We start from the raw sequence: 12,411 nt of genomic DNA, 5'->3' as shown, positions 1-12,411 counted from the left end.
AGACCTCTAAAAAAGAAAAAAATATATTTTACAGATGTAACATGAGTGAATCTGCAGATGCTGGAAATAAATAAAAACACAAAATGCTGGCAGAACTCAGCAGGCCAGACAGCATCTATGGGAGGAGGTAGTGACAACGTTTTGGGCCGAAACCCTTCATCAGGAGTGAAGTAACATGGGATGGTCGAGGGGGGATAAGAAGTGGGGGGAGGGATAAAGTAGAGAGCTAGGAAGTGATAGGCTGGAAGGAAATGGGCTAGGTGGAGAATTATGGGAAATAAAAAAGAAAGAAAGGTAGGGCTGGGGGGAGATTATAGTGAGGGGGGAAAAGAGAAAGAGAACCAGACTAAAATAATAGATAGGGATGGGAGTAGGGGGGGGGGGGGGGCAAGGGTGTCAACGGAGGTCTGTGATTTGGATGTTCATGCCGGCAGGTAGGAAGTTACCTAGGCGGGAGATAACGTATTGCTCCATCGACCTGCGCGTGGCCTCATCTTGATGGTAGAGGAGGCCATGGACAGACATGTCGGAGTGGGAGTGGTCTGTGGAACTGAAGTGTGTGGCCACAGGGAGATCCCGCCACTGCTGGAGGACTGAGTGCCGGTGTTCGGCGAAATGGTCTCCCAGTCTGCGGTGGGTCTCCCCAATGTATAAATGGCCACATCGGGAGCACCGGATACAGTATATCACCCCAGATGACTCGCAGGTGAAGTGGTGCCTCAGCTGAAAGGACTGTCTGGGGCCTGGGATGGTGGTGAGGGAAGAAATGTGGGGACAGGTGTAGCAAAAGGGAGGATATTATTCAAAAACACTATTTTGAGTGAAGGGTGAGAAAATCCATGCTTACTATGGGAATGCCTATACAACAGCACCATTAATTTGTGCAGCTCTGCCATATTATCCTTTGATAATGTTACCAAATACAGATCTAAGTAAATAAGACCCTCAAAAGCAGCCGAGGTTCCTGGAGGTGCAATCCATTTTAGTTTAATTCATGAATAATATATACGGAGAAGCATTCAAATATATGAACATTCAAATTCGTATTTAGACGATAGAAGTTTAGATGATGAAGATCTTTACCACTTTTGAATCTTGTGGCCCATTGAATTCAAAATGCCCAAGTAAATTTAATTAGCTTCTCATCAAGGGGTGGCGTGGGGATTTTTTTATAATTTAGCAAATATACATTCACAATAAATGCTTTGTACTTGGATAACAGTGATACCTGGTTGACTTTGAGACTGTGTCCAGCCCAGTACTGCTGCATGTCCTTTCAGAAATATCCAGAAGATGTATATATTTTTCAAATAATTTCTCAGGAGCTTGAATTCCAAAGAATATATCAAACTCACCAGTTTTTTTCTGAGGAAAAAGAAAACAACTTTTTTGTTTTCAAATTATTTTATTTAGATACAGCACAGATCAGGCTCTTCCATCCCAATAAGCTTCACCACCAAGCAACCCACCTATTTAACCATAGCCTAATCACGGGACAATTTACACTTAACCAACTAACCAGTACGTCTTTTGATTGTGGGAAGAAACTGGAGCATTCAGAGGAAACCCACGCATTCATGGGGAAAACCATTACTGCATTTCCACATTATCAATCTTCCCTCATTCTTAAGTATTGCAGCAAACCGTTTAAGACATTAAAAGCTTTAACATATTTTTCTATTTACGCTGGATCTGACTGCAGAAACGGCAACAGCAGTCGACCTCTTAACATTACACGTCCACCAAATGCCTCCTCCAGCATCTGCTAATAGAGTGTAAGTTCTTTGATCCCGGGGACAGCCTATGAAGAATTGAGGAGGTTAACAGCTAATGTCAACTTTAGTCTTTCCTTGTATGTTCCTCAAATAGTGCAAATGAGTCTCTTGTCACTAGATTTTTTTATTCAATCCAAATCATTGCTCATCCTTCCACTGCTTTAGAATGGTAACAGTGCACCCACCAATCCACAGACATTTTGCTTTCACTTCAACAGGAAAAGTGTCCAACTGCATTTCCTTACCATAATGTTCACAGGTGGTTAATCATGCTATGCAAATTGCCCATTGTCTTTCACGCATTAGCAAAATAGAGGGCACCACAATACGACAGGAAAAGGTCTGTTACAACAATATAGTATGCATCATTTAGACTCAATTGTATGGAAATTAAATCTATTGCTGTGGTTGCTGTTTAGCCATACATCCGTTTTGAAATTACGAGTGGAGTGTAACACAAGCACAGAGAAGATATTACTTCATCCTCAGAAACTCATTATATCTGTAGCTCTGGCTATAAGAGTGTAAGTCATAGGAGCAGAATAATTAGGCCACATGGCCCATCAAGTCTGCTCCACTATGGCTGATTTATTATCCTTCTCAGCCCCATTCTCCCACCTTCTACCCATAACCTTTGATGTCCTGTCGAACCAAGAACATATTAAACTCCACTTTAAGTATTCTCAATGACTTGGTCTCCACAACTGCCCATAGCAATGAATTCCAAATTCACCACTCTCTGACTAAAGAAATTCCTTCTCATCTCTGTTCTAAATGGATGCCTCTTGATTCTGAGGGTTTGCTCTCTGGTCCTAAACTCACCCGCTATAAGAAACATCCTCTCCTCATCCTCACAATCTAGGCCTTTCAATATCTGATAGGTTTCAATGAGATCCTGTCACATTCTTCCAAACTGCAGCAAGTACAGACTCATACGTCAACCCTTTCATTCCTGGAATCATTCTCGTTAACCTCCTTCAGACCCTCTCTAATGCCAGCATATTTCATCTTGGATATGGAGCCCAAAACTGGTCACAACATTCCATATGCTGTCAAACTAGTGTCTAATAAGGCCCCAGCATCCCATCTTTACTATTATATTCTAATCTTCTTGAAATGAATGTTAACATTGCATTTGCCTTCATTGCCGCTTACTTAACCTGCAAGTTAATGTTTATGGAATCCTGCAGAAGGACTCCCAAGTCACTTTGCATCTCTGATTTTTGAATTTTCTATGCCATACACTTCCATCTGCACTTTGCCCATACTTCCAATATGTCCAAGTGCTTCTGCACTCCCTGCTTCAACACTACTTGCGCCTGCATGTATCCTTGTATCATCTGCAAACTTGACCACAAAGCCATCAATTGCATCATCTGAATCATTGACGTAGAACGTGAAAAGGAGCAATCTCAATACAGAATCCTGTGGAAAACCACTAGTCACTGGCAGCCAACTGGAATAGGCCCTTCATTTGCACTCTTTGCCTCTCTACCAGTCATACAATCTTGGATGTTAGTAGTTTTCCTGTAATAGCATAGGCTCTTATCTTGTTAAGCAGCTGCATGTGCGGTACTTTGTCAAAGGCCTTCTGAAAATCAAAGTAAACAGCCTTTATTAACTCTTTTGCCTATCCTGTCTGCCATTTCCTCAAAGAACTCCAACAGATTTGTCAGGCAAAATTTCCTCTTAAGGAAACCATGCTGACTTTGGCCTATTTTATCATGTGCCTCCAAATACCCCAAAACTCATCCTTAATAAAAGATTCTAACATCTTCCCAGCCCATTGGAGTCAGGCTAACTGGTCTATCCTTTCTTCTGCTTCCCTCCTTTCTGAAAGAGTGGAGTGACATTTATCACTTCACAGTCCTCCAGAACTATTCCAGAATCTAGTGATTTTTGAAAGATCATTACCAATGCCTCCACAATCTCTTCAGCTACCTCTTTCCAAAACCTGGGGTGTTGGCCATCTGGTCCATATGACTTATCTACCTTCAAACCTTTCAGTTTCCCAAAAACCTTCTTATTAATGAGCAACTACACTCACTTCTGGCCTGACACACTCGGATTTTTGGCACACTGCTAGTTCCTTCCATAAGACTGAGGCAAAATATTTAAGTTTATCCACCATTTCTTTGTCCCCATTACCCTCCAGTGTCATTTTCCAACAGTCCAATATCCACTCTCTTCTCTCTTTTATTCTTTATATATCTGAAAGAACTTCTGGTATCCTCATTAATATTATTGGCTAGCTTACCTTCGTATTTTAGTTTTTCTCCCCAATGTTTATTTTAGGTACCTTCTGTTGATTTTCAAAAACTTCCCAAACCTCTGACCCACTAATTTTTGCTATATCATATGCTGTTTGTTTTGCTTTCTGTCTTTGACTTCCCTTCAGTCACGGATGCATCATCTTGCCTTTAGAATATTCATCTTTGGGATGCATCTATAATGCAACTTCTGAAATGCACCAGAAACTGCAGCCTTTGCTGTTCTGCATCAACCCTACTAGTATCCCCTTCCAATCAACTTCGGCCAGCTCCTCTCTCATACCTCTGTAACTCCCTTTACTCCACTTCAGTACTGATACATCTGACTTTATCTTCTCACTCTGAAACTGCAGGGTGAATTCCAACATATTATGATCACTGCCTTCTAAAGGTTCCTTTACCTTAATCTCCCTAATTAAATCTGGTACATTACACAAAGGCCAATCCAGAATTGCCTTTCCCCTAGTGGGCTCAATCACAAGCTGTTCTAAGGTGCCATATTGTAGGCATTTTACAAATTCCCGTAAGTTTGTCATGGGGGAACATGTCATGAGAGATCTGATGGGAGGTGAGGATCTCAATACAATATCTGTCATTAAAGAAGTAGTGCTGAGCAAACTTGTGGACCTGAAGATAGATAAATCCCCTGGTCCTGATGGAATACATCCCTGGGTACTGAAAGAAATGGAAAAAGTTATAGTAGAGATTTTGGAGATAATTTACCAAAATTCTCTGGACTCTGGGCAGGTCCCAGCAGATTGGAAGATGGCAAATGTCACACCACTGTTCAAAAAAGACAAAAAACAGGTAACTAGAAACCAGTTAGTTTAACATCTGTAGTTGGGCAAATGCTTGAGGCTATCAATAAAGAAGAAACAGCGGAGCTTCTGGAAAGAGATGGATCCATCAGGCAGACACAGCATGGATTCAGCAAAGGCAGGTTCTGTTTGACAAAGTTTCTGGAATTATTTGAGGATATAATGAGTGCAGTAGATAGAGGGGAACAGATGGACATTACTTGCTTGGATTTCCAGAAGGAGTTCAATAATGCGCCACATAAAAGGGCCATTTCCACTATTTTTTTGTAGGATTTTCTATTCAAGAGCATTGGTGTTTCCATACCAGGCTGTGATGCAACCAGTCAACATACACTCCACCGCACATTTGTTGAAGCATTAAATGCCATGATGAATCTTCACAAACTAAGGAAGCAAAGGTGGCGCTGTACTTTGTTTGTAATTGCACTTACATGCTGGACCCAGGACAAGCCCTCTGAAATTATAACACCGAGGAATTTAATCCCCCATGAGGACTAGCTCATGGACCTCTGGTTTCCTTCTCTTGAAGTCAATAATCATATCTTTGATCTTGCTGACACTGAGTGATAGGTTGGTGTTGTGGCACCACTCAGCCAGATTTTCAATCACCTTCTTACATGCTGACTCAACACCAGCTTTGATTTAGCAAACAACAGGGGTGTTGTCAGCATATGTAAATATGGCATTAGTCACACAGTCCTATGTGTGAAGCAAGTAGAGTGGGGGCTGAGAACACAGCCTTATGGTGCACCTGTGCTGATGGAGGTCATGGAGATGTTGTTGCCCATCTGAACTGTTTGAAGTCTGCAAGAGAGGAACTTGAAGTTCCAATTGCACAAGAAGGTATGGAGGCCAAGGTCTTGAAGCTTATTGATTGGTTTTGAGGTACGGTAGTATTGAATGCCGAGCTGTAGTCAGTAGAGCAGCCTGATGTATGCATTTTTGCTGTCCAGATGTTCCAGGAATGAAGAACTAATGAAATGGCATTTACTGTGGACCTGTTTTGCTGGAATGGACCCAAGTCACTTCTTAGGCAGGAGTTGATGCACTTCATCACCAACCTCCCAAAACACCATCAGTGGATGTAAGTGCTACTGGACAATTGTCATTGAGGCAGGTTACCATGGTCTCCTTAGGCACCGGCATGATTGAGGTCTGCTTGAGGCAGGTGGGTACCTCAGACTACTGAAGTGAGAGGTTAAAGATATCGGTGATCATTCCAGCCAGATCAACGCAGGTCTCTTGTACTTGACTAGGTATCATATCTGGGCCAGATGCTTTCATATTGTCCTCAGAGACTGAGATCTCAGGGTCACTGGGGGCTGTAGGAGTTCGTGAAGAATCCTCCATGTTTTGATGGTCAAACTGCTCATAGAACTACTCATCTGGAAGTGATGCCCTGTTGCCACCTATGTCACTTAATTCTATGAATCACCATCAATAACTCTCGGAGACGTGAGTTAAGGTAGGCTTTTATTATCTGGAAGAAAGCACCGTCAACAGCAAGAGCCCACCACTCAACATCCTGGAGACTGAGGGAGGAGCAGTGCCTCCAATCGCCTTTATACAGAGGTCTGTGGGAGGGGCCACAGGAGCAGTCAGCGGGGGGGGGGGGGGGGGGGGGAGTCATGTCCAGACGGGTATATGTAGTTCACCACATTCTATTTTGTAACAGTTAATAGCATTCAAACCCTGCTACAGTAGTTGAGCAACCTTCATTGACTCAAGTTTACTTCAGAATGAGATGATTTTGCCTCTATCTCCAACTGATCTGATCAGATCTGTAGTCTTTGACAAACATCTTCAGTATATACAACTCCATTTTTTGCTGAGTAATAAGTTTGCATTCTCTGCAAACTTATTACTCAGCCCATCTGAAAACAAAGACTCCAACAGTGATCCCTGTGGAACATTACTCGCCACTCATCTCAAGACAAAGAACCAGTCTAAACAAAAATGTGTTTATTATTCATTGCTCTGTTCTCCAAGACATTGTTAAAAGATTAACTAGTCTGAATTGGATATCCTAACCCAGAAAAAGAATAGGTGTTGTGTTTATAAAATGCTTTTCATATGATCCAAAGCTCTACATCTACACTTTATAAGGGGGTTCAAACTGCACACGTTTCAATACAAGGGAGAAATTATAAAAATGTTTTTAAAAAAATTATGTGTAACTACTAAATATTTTGACAAAGGATAAAATAACAAAAACATACATTTACATAGCATCATTCAGCAGTTAAAAATTAAAACCATAATTACAAAGACTTTAAGAACAGAAATGTTCAGAGATGGGTTTTAAATGGACCAACCAAAAGGACAAGAAACACAAAACTTCACAGCAAAATAACAAAGCTTAAGATGTAGACCTCTAAAGGTACTATTGCCATAGCAATGAAAATCAGAGTTGCAAAACTGAAGGATTATACAGATCTCAGAGTTTCAGAATTAACTAAGGGGATTGAAGGAAACACTGTTTGAGACAACACTGCTGTGTGCATACAACTACTGATGCTTCTGGGCACATCAGTGATGTTCCTGGAATCAGGGTGTTTTGGGTCTTTCAACATCATACACCCTTCTCCAGGTGACCCAGCTGGGGCTGATCAGACCCCAGCTTGTGTCCAGATGGCTAGCTACATATGAATCCATGGCTCTCCTCTCTTGAGCCACAGCCATTTTGAGGCCCTTGCTGCTAATATATGATAAATCTTACAAGGAACAACAGTGGAGGTAAATTCATAACTGCTTTAAAAATGTAAGTGGTCAAATGTAAAAAAAATTATGCGAAAACACGAGGGAACTGTTGGTGTATCTTTCAGAAAACAAAGGAAGATGTAATGGCCCAAATAGTTATTTGGTTGAAAAAGGCTCCAATTCCATGAATATTCCCAATGGTCTCATGTAAGCATAATGGTAGGATTAGCAGTACAGTATATAAGATCACTGGGTTCATCAGATTTGTTGTGGGAGAATGAGTGCATTCAAGCATTGTTACATGAACTCTACTTTTTCCTCTTCCTGTTTTCTTCTTTTCTAGAAGTTCTACAGGACAAAATGTCATCTACTTCCACTCTGATTTTCTGGGCTCTGAGATAGCTAACAAGGTCAATACTGTAGACTCTCTAATGCACAGGTTGATAATCAATGGGGTAAGTGAGTAGGTAATATGTGAGTTAGTTCACTTCTCTACAAGACTTCAGTATACGCCTGATACAGAATATTAAGATATCTCAATATCATCCTGTAATCTCTTTCACTGCTTTGTGCACAACAGGCCAGAGATTCTCAGGAGTCAGTGGGATGCTTTAAGAACATCCTCTGCCCACTCTATAACCCTTCTTGAGCTGTAAGGAACTATTTATGATGTGTTTTTCTATGATTCAAAGAAGATATGAATTTTAGCAGGTAGGCAAATTGAGGGTTTGAACAGTAATTCATAAATCAACCACATAACATCTTTCCGTAACAGAAATAAGGAAACCTGGTCACAAATGCACAACACAGCTGGGTTATCCTCCTGTTTTGGGTCGTATTTTAGATGCTTGAAGAATTATTAACTCTTGAAACACACTCATGTTTTAAATCCAGTAACATCTTGCATTAACAGTTTAACCAGCTCCTGGACTCCCTTCCTGGTTATTCTCATCAAACCAATCCCAAGAAGTGCAAAAGCAATAGAATTATAATAATAGAAGATGGCTACTTCCCCAATAATAACTGTGATTTTTTTATTGTTAAAGATTTAGAACTAGAATTTTTGAAATGCATCCAGTAAAAGTTTTTTGAGTCAACATGTTGATATTCTTACTTCCAAAAGTACAGGACCCAATCTTAGACATTGAAGCTTGGTAAGTAGTACAAGTGTCTGATGTGAGAATTTTGGAGGGAATGACTATTCATGGTAGCAATGAAAAGGGTAAGGCTGGTCTGGAAATTATGATCCTGAATTGAGTTGGGGGTGGTGGAGCTAGCAATTCCAAAAATGACAAAAGTAGCAAGTACTAGTAGGTCTACGTCTAACAAGTGGAGCCTTTTGAATGTGAAATAAGGAAAGGTCGGGGCCAACATGACCTTGTAAAGGTTAAAGGCAAGGAAGGAAGTTTCAGGAACTCCTGGATGTCAATGAATATCAAAGGTTTTATAGAGGGAAGAAGAGATTTTTTGACAGATAAATACGTAAATGTTAGCAAAAAAAGGATGAATTGGATGACCTAGTGGGCATGAAGGCAGATATGTTTCAAACTGCTATGGCAAGCAAGGAGATTGCTGAGGTTCTCTGCATAAAAATCTTTTAAGTCTTCATTGGCTGGAAGAAAGACACTAGATACTGAGACAAAAATGTGCCTTTATTCAAATACAACAACAGAGATAAGCCAGGCAATTACAGGCCAGTAAATCTAGTAAGACCACAAGACCTAGGAGCAGATTTAGACCATCAAGGCTGCTCCGCCATTCTATCCTGGCTGAGTTAACATCCTTTTCAACCCCATTCTCTTGCTTTCTCCCTGTAATCTTTGATGTCATGATTAATCAATAACCTATCAACCTCCGCCTTAAATATACACAATGACTTGGCCTGCACAGCTATCTGTGGCAATGAATTCCATGGACTCGCCACCCTCTGGCTAAAGAAGTTTTTCCTCATCTGTTATAAATGGATATCCCTCAATTCTGAGGCTGTAGCCTCTGGTCCTGGACTCCCCCACTATAGGAAACGGCCTTTCCACATCCACTCTATCCACATCTTTCAATGTTCGATATGTTTCAATGAGATTACCCCTCATTCTTTTAAACTTCAGTGAGTACAGACCCAGAGCTATCAAATGCTCCTCATACATTAACCTTTCCATTCCCATAATCATTCCGTGAACCCTCTCCAATGTCAGCACATTCTTTTTTAGATATGGGGCCCAAAACTACTCAATACTCCAAGTGTGATCTGATTAATGCCTTACAAAGCCTTTGCATTACATCTTTGATTTTGCATTACAGTCCTCTCAAAATGAATGCTAACATTGAATTTGCCTTCCTTACCACCCACTCGACCTGCAAGTTAACCTTTAGGAAATCCGACACAAGGACTCTTGAGTTCCTCTGCACCACTGATTTTTGCATTTTCTTCCCATTTACTAAACAGTCTGCATCTTTATTCCTTCTGCCAAAATGCATGCCCATGCACCCCTACATTATATTCCATCTGCCACATCTTCAGCCATTCTCCCAATCTGTCTACATCCTTCTGTAAATACCTTGCTTCCTCAACACTATCTGTTCTTACAACTGTCTTCGTATCATCTGCCAACTTGGCCACAAAGCCATCAATTCCTTTATCCAAACACCGACCCCTGTGACACACCATTTGTCACGAGCAGCTAATCAGAAAAGGCCCCCTTTTGCTCCTATTCTTTATCTCCTGCCAGTCAATCTTTTATCTATTCTAGTACCTTTCCTGTAATACCATGGGCTCCTCATTTTGTTAAGCAGCCTCACATGCGGAACCTTGTCAAAGGCCTTCTGAAAATCCAAATAAACAAAATCCACCAACGTTCCTTTGTCTATCCTGTTTGTTATTTCCTCAAAGAATTCCAACAGATTTGTCAAGCAATATTTCTCCTTTAGAAAATGATGCTGACTTTGGCCTTTTTTTTTTATCAAGTGCCTCCATGTACCTCGAAACCTCAATCTCAAAAAGGTTCCAACCACAGAAGTCAAACTAACTGGCCTATAATTGCTTTTCTTCTGCCTTTCTCCCTTCTTAAAGAGTGGAGTGACATCTGCAATTTTCTTAATCTAGTGATTCTTGAAAGATCATTACTGATACCTCCACAATCTCTTCTACTGCCTTTCAAAACCCTGGAGTGCAGTCCACCTTGTACAGGTGACTTAGCTACCTTCAGATTTTTCAGCTTCCTAAGCATCTTCTCGTTAGTAATAGCAATGACACTCACTTCTGTCCCCAGGCACTCTACATTTCTAGCATTCTGCTTGTATCTTCCATAATGAAGACAGGTGAAAAATACTTAAATGTTATTGCACCATTTCTTTATCCCACATTACTGTCCCTTCAGCATCATTTTCCAGCAATCCAATATCCACTCTTCTCTTTTTTTTACTCCTTTTCTTCTCTCTTTATTGCTCCAGCAATACAAGAAAGTTTATATATCCATCCTTCAATTTAGAAAATCTTAAAGTATATGGTAATGTAGAAACAGGGGTTGGGTATTTGATCATTTAAGCCTGTTCAGTCATTCAATAACAACTTGATTAATCTGTGATTCAATTCTATGTACTTGAATTCTTACATTATCTCAGTGAACAAAAAATTTTAATTTCAGATTTAATTGATAAATCGATACTTGTAAAGATGAGTTTAAAATTTATATGAATTTCCCAGTTATTTTTCAAAAGTTTGGCTTTAGATTTTAGATTACAACCAATAACACAAACTAAGGAGAAAATAATAGGCATATGCAACACAAGCTCTTCAAAAAAGGAATGTGATAACCAAATAACATGTGAAGCTGAATTAGGGATAAACAGCTCTTCTTTTCTTCAAAATCATTTATATCCATCCAAGATGACATGTATGGTTTGGTTTTGTGTTTCATCCATGGAACAGCAGGTCTAACAATGAAACACCTTCCCACAACATCAGCATTGAGTTCTGTAGTTAAGCCCCGGGATAGAATTTGAAAGTCATTCTCTCTCACAGAAAAAGAACTACCAGCTAAGCTACATCACACAGGAAGCATAAAGGCAAGGTATATTTTCCTGACAACTGAAACACAAACTCCATTTGTAACCTCCATATCCATGTTTGATTCGCTTTTTTGCTTTAACTGCAAAGTGGATCTAACAAAAAAAATTCCTTAATTGCTTAAGGAACATCCTTCCTTACATCAAATGCTATTGTGATTTCCTTTTGCATTTATTAGTGTTGGAAATTAATATATGCATTTGTATGCTGCTGCCTGAGCTTGCAGCTGTTGATTCATTCATGTGCGACTACATAGAAGCGTGTCACAATTTATGCAGCTCTCTCCATGACAGGAATATAGAATGCCTTGGAATGAGTGGTGTGAGAAAGAGTGAGAGAAGAAATTGAAAGAGGAGAAGAACAATTTCAAAGAAGAAATTATGATAGGGTGAAGTGTTTTATGGCACACCAGAGCATTGCTTGCAGCCACATATCATGTCTAAATGCTGCAATCTTGGTCAATGGTATCAGCCTTCACTTGTTAATCAATCTGTGGGAGCAGAGTAGATGAAAATAAACTTTGTATTCCAGCAGGACCATTTAGTTCTTATATAGTTCCTTGCTGTCATATGGCTCCTAGACTTACCAAGTGAACAAAGATCTGATTTATTTTTAGATTCCATTTCAGAATCAGCTGATTTAGAAAGTAAAACAGCAGACCATGCTAAACAGCTGTTCTTCCAGAATGGGATAACATCAACAGTGATGTTAGCCAATGATCAGTGTTAGGACTAATGAGATTTAAATTTTGCAATATAAAGTAATATTTTGGAGCTTGCTGGTTA

General features: G+C 40.1%; 1 protein-coding gene across 1 annotated transcript in view; it reads right to left on the bottom strand.

The window, feature by feature from the left end:
• Positions 1 to 12,411, bottom strand: part of LOC132397174 (anoctamin-9-like) — a 136,451-nt gene that overhangs the window by 102,541 nt on the left and 21,499 nt on the right. The window contains exon 4 of the mRNA XM_059975578.1: positions 1,229 to 1,365. Coding sequence (XP_059831561.1) covers positions 1,229 to 1,365 — 137 coding nt within the window. The remainder of the gene's footprint in view (positions 1 to 1,228; positions 1,366 to 12,411) is intronic.

Source organism: Hypanus sabinus, chromosome 7 (assembly GCF_030144855.1).
Source record: "Hypanus sabinus isolate sHypSab1 chromosome 7, sHypSab1.hap1, whole genome shotgun sequence".
Classification (NCBI taxonomy): Eukaryota; Metazoa; Chordata; class Chondrichthyes; order Myliobatiformes; family Dasyatidae; genus Hypanus; species Hypanus sabinus.
The sequence above is the reverse complement of the archived record's forward strand: the minus strand, read 5'-3'. Positions and strand labels throughout refer to the sequence as shown.